Source organism: Echiichthys vipera (genome assembly GCF_963691815.1).
Source record: "Echiichthys vipera genome assembly, chromosome: X".
NCBI lineage: Eukaryota > Metazoa > Chordata > Actinopteri > Perciformes > Trachinidae > Echiichthys > Echiichthys vipera.
Genome location: NC_139825.1, coordinates 18,358,648 through 18,382,144, shown reverse-complemented (window position 1 = coordinate 18,382,144; position 23,497 = coordinate 18,358,648). Strand labels below are relative to the sequence as shown.

The 23,497-nt window shown below is 39.9% G+C and overlaps 1 protein-coding gene across 1 annotated transcript in view; it reads left to right on the top strand.

Moving 5' to 3' along the window:
- Nucleotides 1-569: 569 nt before the first annotated feature.
- Nucleotides 570-23,497, top strand: part of cdh22 (cadherin 22) — a gene marked incomplete at both ends in the record, with an annotated part of 86,216 nt that continues 63,288 nt past the window's right edge. Inside the window, 2 exons of the mRNA XM_083938947.1 lie at nucleotides 570-791; nucleotides 9,889-10,183. Of these exons, the coding sequence (XP_083795073.1) occupies nucleotides 570-791; nucleotides 9,889-10,183 (517 nt within the window). The remainder of the gene's footprint in view (nucleotides 792-9,888; nucleotides 10,184-23,497) is intronic.

Genomic DNA, 23,497 nt, shown 5'->3' with positions numbered 1-23,497 from the left:
ACAGCTTAGTATTAAAACACTTGAAAAACGCACCAACCATAGGAATGTTTGGCTAGAACATCAGATGCAGTGAAGCAGTAACAACTGAGTCAAAAATGGATGGAAACCACCACTCTTCAAGGGCGTGTTTCTCAAGGCCATAGTTTGCCTGTCTCTCCCTGATTCCCCACTGATTAGTGAGACAGCTCAGTAAAATCTGATCTTTTTGTTTCCTTCAAAAATTTCAATTAGAAAGACAGTCCTTCACTACTTTAGGTCATTATCGGAAAAGGTGCTATACGAGGTTGGGCAGATACTGACTGTGTTACAATACAAACCTGCACTCTGCAGGTGGTAGGAATCCAATATGCTACATGATGTGCCCTGTATTCAAGTGATAACCTCAGATATATTTGTGATCCCATGGATTAACTTTCAAGTTCTTACTTTTAAGTTTGCCCTTGCAGAGTTTTATTTGGTATAGAACTACAACTGAAACACTCTTCTTGTCTACGTCTTTTATATTCCATGTAGACCCAGAACAAATTTATTTTTTATCTTTTCCTATTAACTTATTTGCTTTATTGAAAATGACGCCTTCTTGGACAACAGGGGCTTGGACACTGTTGGCTTTTCTTAGCTGCTGTAGTTTTGGCTTGTGCAAGGCCTCAAGGACTAGTGGTTCGACCACAGGAGGGAGTAGACAGGAGCAAGGACCCTCGTCGTTGGATCGCGTGAAGAGAGGATGGGTGTGGAACCAGTTTTTTGTGGTGGAGGAGTACACAGGCACAGAGCCACTTTACGTAGGAAAGGTAAGACATTTACTATAATTATCATCATCTTATTACCATCCCATTCATCAGCTGTCTCTCGAAAAAAACTTCAGCGAGTTCATTGGAGTAGACAGCATGTTAGATTTGATTGCCTTATAGGACATGATTTGAAAAGATAGGATATTAATGCAGGCAGCACGAGACTCAGCGATGAGTCATACACATCCATCATGTGATCCCCTTGTTTCTAATCATTTAGACATTGCGGTTGACCGGCTAATATTGCATCTGCATATATTGATCTCTCTATTCCTACAAATTAATGGAGATGTTTCTACAGAAGGGTTGGGTGTTACAGAATAATTATCATTTGGCCATTAATTGTCTGCGATTGTGATTGTGCTGTATTTCTGTCTGTTGGGAGACGGAGAGATAAATAAAGAGAAACTGAGTGGTACATGAGGAAAGAGTGGAGGAAGAGGGGAGGCTGCTAAGAGATACTTCATACACTGACTAGTGATTCATTAAAGGACAGGGTGCCAGGGAAGTGAACAGATATAAAAGAGCTGATGAAAACTCGTGGGAGTGACACAGCAGGAGGTGGAACTAGATGATTTTATTAATGATTTTATTAATAACATTATCTAACGTTATTGCACTTCATGTGACTAGGACATCGACCAGTGCTATCGGTATAATAAATGGTTTGTGTGAGTGTAGTTGCAGTGTTGTCTGTGTGTAACTCTCTCTCTCACACACAGATGGACAATTTTTGGTGTCAACACTTTAAATTGAGCAGTAGAGGATTAAAGCCAAGCAGTGTGCCTCTGTACTGGATAATTACAACAAGGATTTTTTTCACATTAATTACATAACTCAGCAAACTTGCCAAGCTGGCTCACACTTTGGCTGCCACTATTCTGCTAATGAAATCAGATCTACCAATAAAATGACCACTCACATGGCATTAAATTGGCAGCTTTGGTCAGTAAGTTTGATATAATAAATCCTTGGTGACTTAAATGATTCAACTATATTTTTACTTCTTGCCATTTACTTTTCAAAAAAATGTGTTGTAATAAAATGAAGGGAATAGGGAACACTCAGAAAGTGGACTTTTGTCAGAGGCAGAGCTACTGTTGAGCCCAGATAATCCTAAATGGCTGTTGTTAAAGGCAAAAATGACACATTCTTTTTTTCCTCTGCCATGTTTCTTTATCCTCTATCTTGACAAAAGCTGACAGAAATAACTCTATTTTAAGAGAGTGTTTGTGTGGAGTTTGTATGTAGCATGTGCTTTTATATTTTTTGCAACAATTTTTATGGCTGTATCTGACATGGATTTCTTTATCCTGTCTCAGCATGAAACTTAAACACACTCCTTGTCCATGTCCAAGGTGATTTTTTTTTGGCCCTTTTGTTTTTACTTGTCTTTCAACTTGAAGCCAAATGAAAAAGATGGCTCATCTTTTTTGTCAACCAAAATGTCTACATCCTTCTTATATAAAGAAGATATATCTTTATTATATATATTATATATTTATTATTATTATTATTATATATATATAATTGATTTATGGCTTATCACATCCTTGGTTTGGTGAAGTTTAGTATGGTGTAATCCTCAAAATAAGCATATTCTAAGTAGTTTTCAACTTGCTGTTTCCTTTCCTTCTATCATAGCAGTTGTCAGAGGAAATACGTTAAAAAAAAAGAAGATATTTATGAGATCTTTACTGTCTGTAGAGTTCCTTTGTGATACCCGAGCAGCCTTGGGTGACATAATTTGAATGCCTTGTGTGTGTGTGTGTTTATGAATGAGAGGAAAAAGTCTTTGGCCATGGACACAGTTAATCAAACAACAGAAAAATACACATACTATGCCAGTTAAAGAAATTCTCCTCATTGCAATGATCCAAGCTATAATTAGTCAAACCTAGGTCCAAACATCGCAAGGTTGTCATCAAAGAGAAACAAAAAAATATCAGAAGCTGCGGTGCTGTTGTACACGGTGTTGTATGGAGCCACATTTCCCATTTAAAAGCATAAGAATGCTTTTTGTTGACTCTGCTCTGACATCTTTTGAAATTGTTTTTAAATAATGTCATTACCATTTTATGTGGCTCTTTTCTGTCCTATGTGCATGCTTCCATCCACTTACTAGTCTGCCACCTATCCCAGCATGATCGCCCCCTGATCTTTATTTGTCTTCTCCCTCTGACTTTCTTCTTTATCTTTTACTCTCCACTATGCCACCATTGATTCTCCCCTCTCGTCTTTGGCTCTGTCTCCCATGGTCTGTAACCTTCCTTCCCCATAGCTGTCTCCACCTTGGCTGTCTCTAATACAGTCACCTTGTTAACACTTTGAAGTTGTTAAGATCAGAGAGCTTGACAAGCTGCAGTGAAATGTGGCAGGCCTACTCCTGATTATACAGACTTAAATATAAGACAGCCAATTTGCTCCTGCTTTGAAACCCTCAATAAACCAAGGATTCAGTGCAGTCCACATTTTGATAGCTCCACTGGAAATGTGAAATTGTGCTCCACAAACGTCTCGCCATTCTATTCTATTCTTCTCTACTGTTATGAGATTCTGTTATTAGATAGTACATTTGCTTGTGCATAGAGTCTGTAAACATCTTCGATTCAAATTCACAAGCGTGTCAATAGACTTGCAGGGTTTGGGTTGCAGATCCTACAGATGTAAAAGCAATGTCTTTCCAATACTAAATTTTTACTAACCACTCCGTCATGCATTTACTTAAGATGAGTTTGTTCTTTCACATACTTTTGATGTACAAACTCAAAAGAGCTGACTACCAACAAGGAAACTTTCCATCACTGCATGTGAGTCATATGTCACCCCCTTCAGTGACAGCTAGACACTGTTATGACCCAAAGGTGAACCTGACAGGGCATCAACAACCTCATTATGCCCTTAGTCACCCCACAGCCCTCCACTGTAAACCCGAAGGCATTGCCAACTACTGCTTTTGTAACGTTTAACTTAAAGCCAGATGCTGAATCATAATAACTGCTAAGTTATGATAACAAATGCACATTTTTTGTTGGTTTAAGGAATAGGTTCCGACTTTTAGCCATCTACCCTATATTGCTATGCCCTACTGTATGTTGAGGGAGTTACCGGTTGCTATAATCATTCTTTCCATGCTGGTTATGAAGTAATTTGAATTTAAAAAATCCACATTCTTTCTATATTAATTGTATTATATTGGTAAATTACCAACAATTAGTATGCCAAATTACTTAGAAGTTCATGTTTCCTGTTTAACCATGGATGTACAGACAGTAATCACTGAATTCATTTTATGTGGAAGAAAACTTGAAAATGTAATGATCTCCAGCACGATACGGTGTGCATGTTCCTGACCAAACTGTCGGAAACAGTTGCCATTAATGTGCCATGAGGGCCCAGCGTTCTCTTGTGGGGTCTGTGCTCCCAGCCCAGCACTGGACTGGCATCCGCGAGAGAACACCAGAATTGGCAGGTCTGCCATTGGTGCTGCGTTCTCTTCACAGACGAGAACAGGTTGACACTGAGCACATGTGACAGACTTGAAAGAGTTTGGCGGTGCGTCTGTGGTGGTCTAGGTAAGGATTTAATTGTAGGCTCGCACAGACCTCCATGACATGCTGTTAGGTACAGGGATGAAATCCTCAGAGTGATTGTCAGATCTTCAGTGGTGCAGTGGGCCTCAGTTACTCCTGGTGCAGGACAATGCCTGGGCTCATGTGGCCAGAGAGAGTAGGCAGTTCCCGAACAACGAAGGCATTGGTGCTACTGACTGGCCCTCAGGTTCCCCTGACAAAAATCCAATTCTGCATGTTATGTATCAGTGCATACATTGCCAAAAAGTACAGTCACAGACTGCCCAAGAGCTCCCTGATGCCCTGATCCAGGTCTGCGAGGAGATCCTCCAGGATACTATCTGCCAACTCATCAGAAGCCCAGACGTCGTCCAGAGTGCATACAGGCACATACACACTAGGTAGTCACATTATGAGTTGCCATGATCAGTGTGATTTTGAAATCCAGCTTTCAGTGGGATGATGATTCTGTTTTCCTTTGACCATTGTTACATAATTTTGTTCTCAACAAATTATACAGTGTACTAATTGTAATATAATGTTATTATATATTAATTGAGCTTTTCAACTTTATTTATTTGATCTTCAAGATCTGATTTGTTATTTAAGTGTTCCCATAAGTATTTTGAGCAGTATTTTGCTAGGGCACTGTTGCTGCAACAGGGGCTTAGGGCTGTCCAACCCCCACAGCAGTTTGCTGCAGATGTTGAAGGACTGCAGTCTCCTCAGGAAGTACAACCTGTTTGTGTCTTCCTGTACAGGTGGCTGGTGTGAGTTGTCCAGTCCAGCTTATTGTCCAGCCACAGCCTGGGATATTTGTATGAGTGCACAGCCTCCACCTCAGCACCTTCTAGCAAGACTGGTAGTGGTCTTGGTCTGGACCTCCGAATATCAATGAACAGCTCCTTTGTCTTGGAGGTATTGAGCTGTAGGTGGTTAGTGTGGCACCAGAGAGCAAAGTCGCCCACCAGACTCCGATAACCCTCCTCTCTGTCACCCCTGATACATCACAAGATGGCTTTGTCATTGGTGTACTTCTGTATGTGACACAGCTCCGAGTTGTAACAGATGTCCGAGGTGGCAGGTCCTGAGGTGCTCCAGTGCTGCTGACCACAGTGTCAGACGTGGTGTGCTTCAGCCTGACGTCATGTGGCCTGTCAGTGAGGTAGTCTCTGACCCAGTCCACCAGATAGGGGTCCAGTCCCATCCTGTTCAGTTTGTTCTGAAGTATAGGAGGCTGGATGGTATTAAAGGCACTGGAGAAGTCCAAAAAGAGAATCTTCACCTCCCTTATCCAGATGGGAGTGGACTCGGTGCAGCATGTAGAGGCTGGCATCCTCCACACCAACATCTAGCTGATACACAATCTGCAGGCAGTCCTGGAACTTGTTGTACCTGGGGTCTGAGGAGGATGAGGAAGAGCTGCTCCATCGTCTTCATCAGGTGTGAAGTGAGTGCCAGCGGTCGGAAGTCATTCAGCTTGCTGGGCCTGTTCTCCTTGGGAACCAGGACAATGCAGGAAGTCTTCTAGAGGGTAGGCACTCTCCCAAGCTGCAGGCTAAGATTGAAGATCCATTGTAGTGGTTCCCCGAGTTCTGCAGTGCAGGTCTTCAGTAGTCTCGGACACACTTTAGCCTGCTGCTTTCCTGGGTCGGAGCTTCCTCAGCTGTGCTCTGACCTGGTCTGTGGTGATGTGAGGCGGCGATTGTGTTGAGGTGGAGGAGGGGGGTGTTGTGGTTTCAGGGTGGAGGTGTGTAGAGGGAAGAAGGAGAGATGGCTGTAGTGAGGGTGGGGGGGGGCAAGGATTGGTTAAATCTGTTGAAGAAGTCATTCAGCTCATTTGCGCTCTCTATTGTCTCCCCTGTAGCTCTGGTCCTTGTGTTGTGACCTGTGATGCTCCTCACACCTTCCCAGACCTCCCTCATGTTGTTCTCCCACAGCTTCTGCTCCACCTTTATCCTGTAGCTGTCCTTAGCTTCCCTCACACAGTGTTTCACCTCCTGCTGTGCTGCCTTAATGGCCTCCCTGTCCTTGCTCCTGAAGAAAGCCTTCTTGCTGAGGACAGCCTTAACTTCCCACCTTACCCATGGCTTCTTATTAGGCTAACAGCGGACAGTCTTGACAGGGGAGACCACGTCTGCGCAGAAGTTCAGGTACTCCGTCAGACAGTGTGTCATCCCCTCTATGTCCTCACCGTGCGGGTAGATCCGCACATCCCAGACTGTGGAGTCTCTCAGGGCACTTTCCATCTCGGGACCAACTCCTGATGCTGTGAATTGTCACCAGCTGTTTTTGGACTAGGGGGGTATACAGTGGCTAAAGGTCAACTAGGTTTTGATCAGACTTCCACAGTGGAGGGAGGGGAGTCGCTCTGTATGCATCCCCTACATAGCATGCCTCAGGGTGATGGGCTGCAGCCTTGCAGTGACTGAGTGGATCTTGTCACAGGCAGTGGCTACGTCCGCTCTGGGAGGGATGTAAATAGAGACGGTGATCACGTGACTGAACTCCCTTGGCAGATAATATGGCATAGGCAGCTCGAGGTCCCGGCAACATACGACTGTCTTTACTTTAGATATGTCCTGGGTTACACCAACGGTTGTTCACATACATGATGAGTCACCTACCTTTGCTTTTTCCGCTCGCTGTGTTTCTGACGGCTCTCACGGTAGTGAATCCTGGCAGATCCACATTAGCATCCCGTAAGAGGTGGTTTAGCCATGTCTCAAGCTGCTCTCATGGTAGATCCACTGGTTGTTCAGTGCGGACAGCTCGTCGATGTTGTTCGGCAGCGAGTTCACATTCCCCATGATTACGAATGGAATCGATGGCTTGTAGCGTCTCCGATTCTCCGCATGCTTGGTCTTTAGCTTCACTCCAGCCTAGCTTTGCCCCAGCCTTGTAGCCCCTGGGTCTTCCCCAGCTCATCCCTTTGTGCACAGAGCCAGCAGTTCCTCTCTTGAGTAATTGAAAAACTGGTTCTTGGTTGCATTTTAAAGTTAGAAATATCCATAGGATATACTGTATATAAAACACATGATATCTTCACAAGAAGAGTAAAAAAGTAGAAAGAAAGAGGTTAAAATAGGGTAAAATAACTAAAAAAAAACAGTGCTACTTCTGATGCAAATGAGCCTGAGCTTTTTTCCCCTATCCAAGAATATTAAGCATTGTAGCCGGACTCTACAGTGCTGTGTCAGCTGTGCAGTCTGACTACAATGGGGATTGAGCTATGAATTTGAGAAGGAGTATACATTTTCACACAAATTGTGCATTAAGTGTTCTAACATACCTTTATTGTCTCCAAAGCTGTGTCACACCCTGTGATGCAGCAGGCCAAACCACTGACCTAAACAACATCGACTTAATTCCTATTGTTTGTCTGTCCTTTTCACCTCAGGCAGTATCTTTCACTCACATGTTTCTCTCCATATTCAGTCACATCAAAGATTTACTAAATTAAGTGGAAAAGGTGGAATGTTTTTTTCTCTCCATCTTCTTCTCATGTAAATTTGTTAAGGGTGGACTAGGTATTTTTGGCTAAAAAACTGATGTCCTGTCTCTGACCTTTTGTTTGCTAAGAACAACTTAGCTAAGCGTAGTGTGTGTGTTTTTCAAGCTGTCAACTTGAATCACTCCAGTGAAGATAGACTGACTGACGGACGGGTATATCCCGCCGGAGGGGGGAGAAATGGCTACATCCCAGCAGAATGATGAACTCACCATGTATGAATATGTGCATGTGTGTGTTTGTGCTTATGTAAGCAATGATGTACAATAGCCACAGTGTGTGTGGCTGGGTGAGCACATGTACAGTCGGTAGAAACTTACACGCATGGTGCCAGCATTTGTGCAATTGAATTACATGATGACAAATTACACACATTCTTATCTGCAGATTCTAATTTGGAAATAGAGAGAGAGAGTAAGCATCTGGAGCAAACATATCCAGTAGTGCATGACTGTGCACACTTTTATTGGATAACTTTCACAGTTTGGACCAATGAAACTTCCTTTATTATATCTGAAATATTGATACCGCCAAAGTATGTGGCAGTATATTTCCTCTGACTGTTCATGTATTTGTCTTCAGGATGATTCAGAATGGTGCGAAAAGGAAAAACAGATAGATAAAAAGGGAGGGTAAAATGGATGAGGGAAGCAATATCAAAGCACAGGCTTGCATTATTCTGTGGTTTTACGACAAATACTTAATGAAAACCCCTGCAAGGGTGATAGAAGCCTGTATTTAATTAAACCTTTATAAAATATTAACCAGGGAGGCCAGGGCGATTTCCCCTCTCCCCTGGTCTGCTCAGTAGATTGAGTCACAGTTATACGGCATAGACAGCTCTGAATTATAATTTCAGCGAGAGAGCGAAAGAAAGAGAAAGAGAGATAGGGAGAGAGAGCAGGTCTAGTGCTCACTAAAGAGCCAAAGGGGAGGTTGGGATGGGGGACCAATGCTGCTCCTATTGCTGCCTCTGGAATGTCTTCTAATCACATTAGGGTAGAACTTTAGCTCTGATTTATAAGGGCTCTTTTAAGTTCATTTTTCAGCATGGCACCTCTATGTCTCTACCTTTACCAATCTTTGAAATGACTTTGATCTCCTAATTTGGGCATCACATCCTGTGAAGGGCACACTGTAAAGAAACGGTGTAAATCATCACTAGAACTGTGGGGCCTTTTTTTCATGACAACGATGATGGTTGGTCTGTAGGGAGCTCTGAGAAGCCCTTAAGCTGCAATTGCTATAGGGGGGGATAAGATAAGGGCATGGGTGGAGGGAATGTATTAATTTCTTTTGGTCACGGCTGGTGACCAAATGTCATTTTCTGACTATCAACACAAAACACAAACCATCAGTATTCACAGCAGTATAAACAAAACAGAAAAGTCCATGCAAAATGTGTGATGTAGTAATCTCAATGAAAAATAGCTACTGCAACACTATGAAACCATTTTCAAGAAGGACAACTTTGTTTTTATTTATGTAGCAGTATGAATGATGTCTAATTAAACAATTTATCCTGCCTTTCTTTAGGTTTTGGCAACAAATTATTTTGGTTGGGGAGAGATTTTGGTTACGTTTACATGATAGAATAGTACATTTGGCCTATTTTGTTTTTCAAATCACTATTGAATTTTGCAGCATTAACCAACTCTGTTGGTAAAGGAATGGAGCTTAAACATGACCATAAAAAAATGAAATCAGGCTTTTGTTGCTACGGATGGATGTTGTAGTGCAAGAGCCCATATTACAGGGAAAATAAATGTAAGACATTTTCTGTGAACAATTGTCAATATCAACATTTTCCTCCTTGGTAACAACATAATCTTGGCACAGTATTGCTGTAGGTTTCCTATAAAATGTATTTCATGTTGCAAAGTACTATTAGAAACATTACTTCAGGGTGTAAGGATTGCCATTATGTTACAGTGAAATAAAATAAAAATATAGGCCTATGGGGGTGCCTCCTTTTTATGAACTGTCCTCACATTTATTTTGTGCTAATTTACAGATCCATACAGACTCTGACGAAGGTGAGGGCAACATCAAGTACACTATCTCTGGAGAAGGGGCAGGCACCATCTTCCTCATCGATGAGCTAACAGGAGACATCCATGCTACAGAGAGACTGGACCGAGAAGAGAAGGCTTTTTACACACTTCGGGCTCGGGCCCGGGACCGACTTTCCAATGATCTTCTTGAACCGGAGTCAGAGTTTGTCATCAAGGTCCAAGACATCAATGACAGTGAGCCCAAGTTCTTGGAGGGTCCTTACATCGGTAGTGTGGCAGAGCTGTCACCCATAGGTAAGGCGAGAAACATGTAGTTTGGTCACTGGGTAGCTATTTAAAGCATTGAGCTCAGGATGGCCCAAAGTTGCACATAATATAGCCTACAGGGATGTGTAATGAGGTCAATAACAGGGTTATTAGGCTAAACCTAATGGAGTGTTTCTTCTTTTAGACAGGTTCAATATTGTCTAATATAAAGTTATATAAAATGTACACTGACTCACCAATCTTTGGTATATATCTTTATCCGTTTTAAGGTTGTGCAGCTCAGAGATCTCTGCGGTTGCCATGATGACACTGATATTGTTTGCCTATTTATGTTAGCTGCAAAGAGCTGACGTAGAGACATTGAAACCCAACTGTGCACATTTCCAGTGTGGAATCTCTATTTTCATACCTAATGAAGAGCATGTCTGGCATATTCATATAGGGCATTTCAGAATGTTTGTAAACAACAGGCGTCAATGTGTGTGCCATGTGTCGTGTTAATGGCCTAATTTAGCTTTGTGTTAGCAAGAGTGTTCAAAAGGACGCTAACACCGGTGAATTAGCCGTGTGCTCCTCTTGGCCTTAGTCGGAGTCGGACACCCCGATCTCCTCGCCGTAAACACTGGGAGCGGCTAGTTGTTCAAATTAACATCTATGCTGTTAAAACATCCGGGGTCATACTTCAGTCCTTCACACTAAAATAACATGCTTTAACAGCTCCAAAATATATCATAAAATCCTAAAGTAATTTTTAATGTAAACCACCGACAAGGTTCTTACAGCTTTCTCTCGTCAATGTCAATTTCTTATACTAATTAGACATGTAAATACCCATGCACAACTATGAAATCTACTTCCACTTTGGTGCAGATCACCCAGTAATACAAGCCATTTACCCTGGTTAAATTACACAGATGGCTTGTTTACTAGTGGTGCCATCCAGTTGCCATCAAGCTTCAGGCTTTTGCCAACTGGAAGAATGGATATTATTGTTGTGACATCATGGTGAATTGTTGTATAGGGAGGCATAGACGCATTCCAATCGAAGTGTCCACTCTCAACATGATTTTTGCATTCACAATGATCAGGTATTAGAAGAACTGTTTATTTCCCCATTTATTGTCATATTGTACACATAAATACAAGTTTATTGTATGAAACATTAAAACCTTTTCATGATGCATAAGTAGGGTATGTAACATAATGTTTTGTCCAGGACTCATGGGAAGTCAGAAAATGCCAAGAGCAATATGCTAAAATTCTCCCCAATTGTTGAGATGGAAAAAAATCAGTAGATCTTAGATGAAAATAGATGTGCAGTCAGTGAATTCAGTGTGGATGAGAGGGAAGTAGAATGGTGACATGGGCATTTGAAGGGGATCCCCCCGTCAGGGCTCTGACCCATAGGTAGGAATGATATGGGAAATGAAGGGGGCCAGTGAAGACACATAAAGAAAGGAGAGGCAAATTGCATTACTCCCAGATGAGCTTTGTAGCTGTATCCTGACACACTGTTATGAGGCAAATGATGAAGGTGGAAATAAAGGGGAAACAGGAGCAGAGGAGAGGTGCTCCAGAAGAGTATGTAATAGTAAGGGTGCACTGTATTTTCATAAAGGCTTTTGACATTGAAACCACAATGCTTTTAATCTTGATGTGTGTTTATTGTGAGCAACAGTATTAGTGGGACACGTGGCTGCTTAAAATTCTTAGGGAAATGAAAAAGACGGTTGAACAAGGGTGTCAGGGGTTTCAATAGCATGGTATTAATGTCAAAGACACCGCTGATGTTTAATAAACTAAAGTCTGTTTGGCTACCAAGCGGTATCAAAATACCATGTGTGCTCAGACGTTTGTGCGTGATGCTGATTTGTGGTAAATGGACTTGTACTTCACCCATTCACACAGACATTCACACTGATGGCAGTGGACATCTACATACCATCTAATCTGATCGAACCATTCACACCACATTTACACACCCATGCGCAGCACGGGGAGCAATTCAGGGTTCAGTGTCTTGCCCAAGGACACTTCGACATGTGGACCGGGGGGAGATGGGGATCGAACCACCAATCTCTCGAACAGAGGACGACCCACTCTTCCACCAAGCCACAGCCGCCCTTGTGCATGTGTATGTGTGTATTTGATCATGCATATGTAGCAGAGGTGGGGTTACTTCATATTTGAGTGACTCCAGAAGAGGAACAGAATAGAATGGCTCTTTCCTGTTCAAGCTGATTGGAATTAATTCCTGCTTCCTCAGCATGATGCAAACCGTGGGCATTTCTGCCTACATTGCTCTCTAAAAGTGGATGGTCTGTGTGTGTGTGTGTGTGTGGGGGGGGGGGGGGGGGGGGGGGGCAGAGCTATTGAAGGGTAAATAAAATAGGATAGAGATAAATAGAAAAAAAAATGCAGAGTTTTAGAGAAAGATGGAAAACCTCCTCAAGGAGATTGATGTAGTCATAGAAACTATGCTTGGTAATGTTAGTTAATGCGATCTTAATGATCATGACCCTTCCACTTTGGCGGATCTCCCTTGTTCGACCCTGTTGTACCTCAGTCAAATTACGCACAAAATGAGTGTGCAGTTCATGTTTTAAACATCGTTGTGTCCTAATGAGGTAACAGCTACTGCTTAGTCAGGCATTTTCCTGCCCTGTCCCTGTTTCTTTTCTTTCTGCTGTTCCCCTGTGGAACATCAGCCAAGGCTTGCAGTATTTTTTTGGCATGTCAGTGATAAGGTCACAAGCACAAGGGCAATAAATGAAAGGAGTAAGAACAAAATAAAGGTGCTACAACAGCTTAACTGCCACCTGTCACTCACCAGCTCATGGGTTTTGCTGCAGATTATTGCCAGGTTGGAAGCACAGCTCAAATAGGTGGAGAATACCACTTAATGGAGAGGGCTTGCCATATTGAGTTAGTCTTAAGGTCAACAAATCCCAAACCAACTGGAATGACCTTACTAACAAGTATTGCCTTTGTAACCAAGGCCTGATATAGACTTTATCCATATTTGTCCCCAAACTAAGACATCAGTGTCCACGTATTAACGTCTAAAAATAATCCCCAACAAATGTACTGTCTCCTTGGAAATGGGTTTTCGGCTGAATTCTGTATACAAAGGAGTCAGAAAATATATTGAGAGACAGAATAAATGCATTGCTGCCTTTGTCTTTAGACGTTTATTTGCTTTTGCAATGTGTCCTTTGAGCTGTCTCAACAGCATCCAACAATTGCTGTCTTTTTTCAGAGCTGTGAGCAGGTCCTCTATTTATTTTGTTTGTTGCATGATCCGAAAATACTGTTTGTTAAAACCACATACAGTAAGCGTGCCATCTTTTTAAGTGAAGACTTTATTTTTTTTTAAACTTTTACTAGAATCAGTATTTTTTATGTAATCCGGACACAGCTCCTGTGATCTTAGGCAGGGTTGCATTTTATGCCCTTATGGAAGCCGTTTGCAAGCATAAGTCACACCAGTCATATGCTCACTGTGCTGTTTTATGACCAACCACAGAGCAAACTGCTTTGGAAAACGTGAGGCCGTAATAGTAAGAAAGTAATCAGTAGTCAGCTGCCTGAGGCATATTAATTTTTACTTATCACTCCCGTCATGTCTCCCAGTGCACATCTTTGTCATAGCTTTACAGCCAAAAGGGGGAGACTTTTTTGCAGAGGCATTCTGTCTGTCTTTCTGTCTGCTCAGCATCTGCGACCAAAAATAATACTTGTGTATGTTGTCCATTTTTTAAGGGCTGGTTAACTCTGCAAAGGAGAAGAGAGGGCAAATAAAAAAGGGGAAGCAAAGATGATGATGAAATGTGAGGGCATGAGCTTCGGTGTTGTCCTTTGGAAAATGTGCGGCTAATGAAATTGCAGTCTTAAATCAAATTTGTAGTGTGCGGATGATTGAATGTTACTCTGAGAACCGTGCATGTCTTAATGTTGGATAAGAAGAGGGAACATGGATGGATTAAACTCTGCTAGCTGTGTCCTCTGACTCATGATGATAAAGACTATGAAAAATAAATTTAATACAGTGTCTTGGTAGGGGACATCATGGACCGAATGCATCCAAAAAGAAACTGACTAGTAGATGTGGATTAGGGATTATTTGTATCCATTACAGCTCAAACAAATGTGTGTTCTATTACTTTAATATACAGATTTGTAATATATTATATGCAGTTTAATTGAAGCAAACTGAGACAACAGTGTGTCCTGGAGGTAAAGCGCTTCACTGACAAATGACAGTTTGCTCACTAACTCACCACCAATGGGAGGGTGTATTTTTAGCTATTGCTGAGCAAATAAATAACACACACACAATACAAATCACACACACAAGAAATTAGTTAACCAAGAGTTTAATTATAGTGTACAGCAATAGTACACTAACCAGCAGGACAGTGGCTCAGTGTTGAGCACTACAGCAGGAAGGTGCTTGGTTCAAGGTCAACTGGGGTAAACACAATATTTTGTGTAGTTTGCATGTTCCCCCATGTTGCCACTCTGTAGAACTGCTGGCTGCCTATTTCATGGTGTTTTCCTGCATCACTCCAAGTGAGAGCATCAGGTTGAGAGAATTCATGGATATGGCTATGTCATTTTACTAACATAGAGGTGTGTTGAAGCCATGAATCCTCCATCTGCCTTTTTTTCTACCTTCCCTGGCTTTGGTATGGACTTATACCCTTGAGCTGCTTTCTTTTGTCTCAAACTGTTTTCAAGGTTAGATGCACTTCATGTGTAAGCACCTTGTATGTGGAAAGACATTCTTTTTTATCTGATATGAGAATTGCCTTGTATTTTAGTTTTAATTTATTTCATATTTCAGTATGTTTTTCTGGCTTGTATGTTGATTAATGGGTACTCATTGGGCATTTTTTTTTCTTTATGGCTCACCATCCACTGTATCTTCTGAAAAAATATCCATCATTGTGTACTGTAAATCACCTGTAATGTTAAAAGCTAATGTTGCCTAATACCTAATAACTACTTATCTTCTCTTGACTTTGGTTTAAAGATAGGAAAAATTAAATCTTCCCATAACAGAATTGATCTTTACTGAAATCCAAACTCCAATATTTAACTTGATTCTTAAATCGGCACTCCTACTGCCATGCCTATACCTTTGTAGAATATAATGAGTTTAAAGGATTTCCAAAAAATCAATCAAATGGTTTTAAAATAATTTTTCTTTGGTCAAATTATTGATTACTTTATCACACCCCTATTTAGTAAAGCAATTACTTATTAGTCTACTAATAAACCAAAATGGGGAATTTTAAGCATCATCATTTGAGTATATCCACTGCCTTGGCCGCCCACCATTGTGCTGGGTCTGTTTCGATGTCCTAGCCTGTATAAAGGAAGGTTTACGTCAATCATTAATTATTTCGGTGTTCATGTTGTTCCCAAATCCTCTTTGTCATTGCCATGTCTAACAACAGGGTTGCTGAGACTTTTGGCAGTTTTTTTGTATTTAGGACAGGGTTAATGCATTCTAATTTAGGGTTCGTAACTCAGGAAATATTAAGTTAGTACACACACACACACGCACGCACCCACGCACGCACACACAAGCAGGCACACACAGACAATGGAGTGAGAGTCAGCAGCTCGGTAGCCAAGCTCAGCATAAAGACTGAAAAGAGGATGACACAGATAGCCTCTTTCCAAAGGCCAAAAAAAAAATGCCTCCTATAATACGTTATATCCCACATGTTTAAGCTGTACAAAACGGACATGTTAAAACTGCATGTTTTTACAGGGAGTTACAATCTTGAACCATTTCTTTCCTTCAGTAAGTCACTGACCTGATAAATTAATAGTTCCAACAAACAGCTTCCTACAAAAGCAACTTATAACAATGTCTAAGTCAAAGAGTAGAGGGTATGAATTTCATCAGATAAATGAGGACATGGCTGACAGGAAAACTACAATCTGTTTAGTTTTACATAATGTGTGTGTGAAGAACTAAAGGTATGCCTATGTGCATCATTTTATGTAAGGGTATGAACTTGTTGTATTTTACTATATTAGCCATTTAATTGTTGAGTATGTGTTCATGCAGGTGAATCTCAACCTGATGGCTTTTTGTAATGACAATGAAGGGTTTTGTAGAAAGAGCAATGTTTCATTTGCATAAAGGCTGATTTTAAGTTAGGTGTTAAGCGGTGCAGATAACTTATCTAATATGACTTAATGTAAAACTTATTTAAGTACTTTAGGAGACAGTGTGGGTTTCCTTGCAGAGTTTATTTATTCTTTTACTTTAGTAACTGATATTTTTCTTTTGTCATTTAAACAGGAACAACTTGATTCAGTCCCTACAGGGATATAACATGAGCTATTGACAAGATTGAAGGGAAAGCGCAGTATGAACCCATCATTCATCCACCTTCTCTCTTCATCAACATACACACACACACACACACACACCTATAAGGAGCTATGCTATAACATCCTCCACACCTGTGCCAGTCTGTCACTGTCACACACTCAACCTGGCATCCATGGCATCCAAGGTTATCTTCAAACGTTGCATTTTATATTTTCTTTACATGGTGAATATGATCAATGGTAAACTATTGACATATAGTGACAGGGTACTGAACGTTTTTGCTTTCCCTCATATTTTTCTCTTTTCTTGTGGCCCTCCCCCCTCCAGGGCCCAGGACAACTGTACGGGTGTTCCTACCCTGACAGCAGGCCTGCAATTACCAATCAAAGTTCTTAAATATATAACATTAAGTCAAGGAAATAGCACAAGAGACAAAAAAGGATTTTTAAGTGTTCTTCTATTCAGAAAGATACAGACTTAAAGATGTCCATCTCTGCACATAAACCTCCCTTGTCCTTTTCAATTCTGAAGTGATTCATTCAGTTCTCAATCTGTTATTCCATCACTCCACTGTAGAGTGATGGAATTTACGTTTCCAGTCAAACCCCCAATATTTTTGATCTTATATGGCCTTTTTTATAACATAAGCTTCCAGTTCCTCTATTCCTTTAAGATAAAATCATCTCCTGAATCATCTAATTGTATTTGTAAACATATTAGATATATGCTTTCTTTCCACCCATTTATTTGCTATCATGTTAATAGAGTACTGTTCTACACCTGTAGGTGTTAATTGCTTCCCATTTGCTGTGTCATTACATAATGCCTTATTTATAAGTCGCTTAACAGGTCTTTTGAAGACAACCCTAAACATTGCTGTAGCTGTGCAAATTATTTCAAACAATCTCCTTTTATTAATTGATTAGTGGTAGCTAGACCAGAGTCCACCAGACTGAACTTTCACCATCTCAAAATGTATTACCTGCTATCGGCACGTTTCCAATCTCCATTTTTTCCTTTGTGTTTTACCCAAGATAATTATTGATAGGAGCAGGTCGTCTGGGATACAATTTTGTTCAACATGTACCCATCCTATATCCAAGTCATTTTTATTTCAATGCATCAATATATGTAGTTGGTGTTTTTCTAATACTAGATTTTCTTATATTGTTTTTTTGGCTGGCCAAGACTGCCTTTGTGGAAATATTGCATTTTTAAACACAGTATCTAGTACACATACTGCAGAGTGATATTTGCATTGACAAAGTGGCACCCCAAGCTAATGCTTATGCTCCAAACGCCCAGCTAATATTGAAGTAATAAAGACACTGTGTTACAACATGCATATCGAGACATCCGTCACTCTGTTTTTGCAGTCTTTATGTGATCTGACTGACAAAACAGCACAGTTTGTTGAGTTTAAAACCATTTAATCATGGAGACATACATCCTTTCCTACCACTCAAAGGTCGGGTGACGACGAGGGAGTCGTGGAAAATGTGGCTAGAAGGGGCAGCTCTTGATGGTAGAATCACAACAGGTTGAGACATTTCCAAAGAGCTAATCCTGTGATAGACGTGGTTCAATTAGAGAGGACCTGAGGACATCTGAGAGGCAGAGATGTGGCATGACACAACATCTGTGCCCTAGTCCCTAACCTCAGGTAACAATGATTGAAAAGTTACAGTGTCCAAAGAACACCAGGCAGGCAAATAGCAGTCAGATAACAGACATTAACCTGACCACTATCCTCAGTTATAATCTGATATATAGTGTGGAATTACCAAACACAAGGAACAACAGTTCAAAGTAGCACAATACTAGCCTTGGACTGAAATTTATCCTATTCTTTATCAAAGACTCTATATGAAGCCAGTTCTGAAGGAATTATCAAACTGCAAAGGACATAAACAACAGAGATATATATTAAGACAATGTCCTGCACTTTTATCTACTAAACAAATGTCAGCATGTGAGACTGCCTTGCAAAAAATGTATTATACCTTAAGGCATTTTATTTCTGTGAATGTCACAAAAACCTGTGCATTTATATACTTAGAATTTAACCAGCAGTTTGTTTTTGGAGCAAATATTTATTTCAGATTGTTAACAGGGTTTAACAATCGACCAGTAGTATTTCAAACTTTTTTGTGAAGTCCAAAATTACTCTTCCAAATATTAACCAATGACCACACACACAGAAAATCATACATTACAACAACTAAAATGCCTTTGTATGAATGTTGTTGTAACATAATAAAATAAAGCATTTAAGTAGGGGTATTTTAGTGGACAAGTCATTCAAAACAAGCAACATATCTAATTTCTTGAGATTTTTCTCTTTTTTACCTTTATCTTGCTGTCTTTTTCTCTCATTCTTACCCTAGCTCAGCAAAGTCAGCATTATGTATAAATCCCCCATTACCTTTGTATATAATGTGAAAACTCCACCAGAGAATTAAAGTAATAATCACCCCTGCTGTTGCTGTGGTTCAGAGAATTTGCCCAGGAGGCTGAAAATTGCTTCAGCCACCACTAGGACAGCTGGGGCCTGCCATGCTAACAGAAGATGAGACATTTAGAGCAGCAGGATCACAGGAGAGAGCAATACAACAACGCAGGAGCAACTTACAATCAATATTCTCTGCCAACCTCCTTCATGTATATGACCAGTAACATCCACCATCATTTGCTCAACCACAGTGCTTAACATAATTGATTTAGGCTATTGTGTGTGTGGTCATGTGTATGAATCAGTGTGTTCACAAGAGAGAGTGAATGTGTGATTCAGTGTGTGAGGAGGCATTGAAGCTGTATGATAACAGCAGAATAATAGATTTGCAATTGGGAAATTGATTTAGGCTCTCACTTAGTCATTGTGATGTGATCAATTAGTGCATTTTATATTCTGACATTTGACAAACAAGAATACCTTCTAAAAACATATGTTGAAACCTTCCTGCAGATACTGGAAGGTACTGCTTTTCTCTCTGTTCTTTCTCGTTTTAAAGTAGACACAAAAATTTACAAAAAACAATGGGGGAAAAAAGTGAAGGGTATAATTTGTAGTAATATCCTAAAAAAAACAGAATGTCAAAATAGCGCATTAAACCAATATACATTTTGGGGAAAGCACAATGAGTATGAAGAAGCAAAATATTCTCATACTTGAACAAGCAAAGGGAAGCTAATTTGGAATAAAAAGTAGTGAAACCCAGAATGAATTAAAGACTTTATCTAAATGATATATTAAACTCAGTTTCTAATGGCAACAAATCTAAATACATGGAAAAATCTAATTCAACAACAATAAAATATCACAGAAAAAAATAACGTATCAAAAAAATAATGCAGATTAATTGTGCTCTATGATGTTCCTTAACCCCATACATTACTGAACACACAGCTGTTCGCAAAAGGTTTAGAATCCTAGAAGCCGATACATTGCTTGGCCCAGTAAATGAAATAGCAAAGCCTTGCATAGCAAGACCCATCTCCATATCTTTGTGTCAGCCGGGAGAAGCAGCATGACTTTGGAGAGACTCACCAGCCAGCGCAGCACTAGAGTGCAGGCACTATGCACTATGATCACTGTATTTACCTTCATAAAATCACCTGAAGATGAAACTTGTTTGCTACAGTACAACCATACAGACCTCTAAACACATCAGATCGGTCAATATTAAGTCCACATTCCTCCATTCTCAGGTGTAATGGACAGGATAGCACTGTTGTGTTTGAGTGTTTAGACTTGCCACGCTGGCCCAAAGTATTGTCTGCAAAATAAACAATGATACAATCTATTCAGAAACGCAAGTTTTTTTTTGTTTTTTTTTTGTAGATTTACAATCTCTGTTAGGAGGATTGAAAAATATCACCAAACCTTGTAGAGATCAGGAAAAGGTTCAATGTAAGTGAGCCATTGGCTTTTATGACATGGCACATTTTTCTCCCCTTTATACTTCATTCTCTCTGACCCTCCTTTTCTTTCCCTCATTTTTTTCCCACCTCTCTCTCCTGGGGCATTTATGTGGATGAGAGAGGAATGAATCACAGTGGAAGTAGTGAAGAAATAACTTTTCATGTGAAAACACCTCAGTTTTTATGGCTTTACTAAATGATCCATAATGCGGGCGGGGAGCACTCAGTCCTGCAGATTAAGGCGGGTTGTAGCGGGGAAAGAGGCTCAGTGCTGCAGCCATTAGACCCCTCCACTGAAGCTCGCGCAAGTACAGCACCAGCTACGATAGGCACAAATCTCTTTTATGAGGCTGCCTCTTAAATAGCTGTCAGTCTAGTGTCTCACACGTGGCACACTCCTCCAGCTCCCCTCAAAGTAATTGAACCATCTCTCCCAGAGTGCTGAAATGGTGTGGGAAGTCATTCCGACAGCCTGTGTTGATACCATTAAACCAAACTTATGCATAAATCTAACTATAAAGCCATCGTCAGCCACCATCCACCGAATCCTCCACGCCCCAAAAAACACTAATCCTTACTCCATTTAACCAGAGATTGTCCCGGGGGTAGTTTTCATCTGAATATTATGTACATTATCCTTTAAGGGATACTGTACATTGCTTAAATATAATTTGCAACACAAACTGTATGTTATTATTTTGGAATCAGAATCAGAAATACTTTAATAATCCCAGGGGGAAATTGTTTATGAATGACTGTTGCTTCCTTCATGTTCTCCCCATCATGACAATGTTATATAGCCTTGTCAAAATAATGTGTACTGGTAAGAAGCAGACTAGATCATAGAGAGGAATAATGTCTAAGCTTATTATTTCTATTTAATTTACTTGATTAGCTGTTAATCCCACACACCTGCTGGGACTTTGTGATTTAAAAAGGAGTAATAATATCACAATAGAATTATTGAAATTAACAACTACATAGAAGTGGTAAATAACATTTGATAAACACCTACCATTCAAAATCAATTATGTCTGAAGCATTTTAATCTGGAAGGAGATTAAATGAATTACAAAGCTGAAGCAAAATTACTGAGGATACATATGTTTAAAGATTTACATACTACCAAGCTCCAAGGTATTACTTGACTGATCTCGTCTGGTTGACAGTTGCTCTATTTACCTCCCCTGATTTGCTGAACAGGTCGCCCAACAGTGATGCTGGGGTGTAGTTAACACACACCCGTCTTCACAAATGCAGCAAAGATAATATCAAGCACTGGGTTTAAGTAAAATAATGCATTTTCGGTTTTAAACTCAGTAAAACAATTGACTGTGTCATTCAATTTAACCATTGATGTTGCAAAGTTCGTAAGTCACCTAGCCAGTGGCTAGGCTAACAGCTGATTGGTGCTGCTGTGGACAATCTGTTGGAATGTATAACAATTGAAATCTGTAGAGAAAAAACTAAAATGTAGTAATCAGCTGTATATGTAGGGCACCAGGTTCTAGCATAGTATCATTTAATAACTGGATGGGGGCATCTTTTTCAAAGGTTAACCAAAAAGTCATTTTCATCTGTGGCGACCTCAATATTGATCTTTTGAATCCAAACAAGCACAAAGCAACAGATTCAATTAGATTAGATTCAATTCATTAATACAATGTACAGCATGAGCCTTTAACCAAAAATCACCAGACCTAGCAGAATCACACCTCACTGTTCCACATTAATTGACAACATCTTCACCAATGATATTGAAGACAACACTGTCAGTGGATTACTCATCATTGACATCAGTATTTTAAGGAAAATTAAAAAGGAATTCAATTATGAGTTATTAAATAAAAATAAAATAAATATTAAAGGAATATGGGATATACTAAACAACATTATCAAAAATGGATTTAGACAATGTTACCCTCAGTATTTCATAGATAATTATATCAGAAAGGAAAACATGGAGGATATAGTGAATAGCTTTAATCGGTTCTTTGTGAGTGTTGGACAAAACCTGGCTGAAAAAATTCCTGATCCCTCATCATCACAGGATTGGAATGATAAGCTTATAGACAGAAACACTAACTCAATGTTCCTCACAGCAGTGGAAGAGAAATAAATAATTGATATTGTAAATAAATGTAAAGATAAAACATCTACTGATGGCAATAACATTGATATGAAAATTGTGAAAAAGGTCATTGAGGGGATTTTAGAACCACTAACTTTCATCTGTAATTTATCATTTCAAACTGGCAAATTTCCAAGCAAAATGAAAATGGCTAAAGTTGTCCCGCTGTATAAATCCAGAGTTAGACACTAATTCACAAATTACAGACCCGTCTTATTACTACCACAATTTTCAAAAATTCTAGAAAAAGTATTCAATAATCGATTAGACAAATTCATAGTCAAACATAAATTACTCACTGACAAAGAGTACGGATTCGGACCAAACAATTCAACATCACTGGCATTAATGGAATCATTAGAAGTAATCTCTAATGCCATAGAAAATAAACAATATGCAATTGGAATATTCATTGATCTTAAGAAAGCCTTTTACACAATCTTTCATGACATATTAATCAATAAACTGGAACGGCATTGGATCAGGGGTAAAGTTTTGCACTGGGTTGAGAGTTATTTAAAGGGCTGGAGTCAATTTGTGAAGTTGGCAGACTATAGCTCATCCTACTTGGACATTGCCTGTGACGTCCCTCAGGGGCCAGTGCTGGGTCCCAAACTGTTTATTCTATATATACATGATATATGTAACGTCTCAAATATGTTGAAATTGGTACTATTTGCTGACGACACAAACATGTTTTGCTCAGGGGAGAATTTACAGGAGCTTCTGGGGTGTATCACTAAAGAAATGTGTAAATTAAAAAGGTGGTTTGATAGGAAAAAAATAATCTTTAAATTTAAACAAAACCAAATTCATGTTATTTGGTAACTGCAAAATGAACACTCAAGCAATAATACAGATAGACAGGGTGGACATGCAAGGGTACATGAAAATACATTTCTGGATGTAATTATAGACAAAAAAAATAACATGG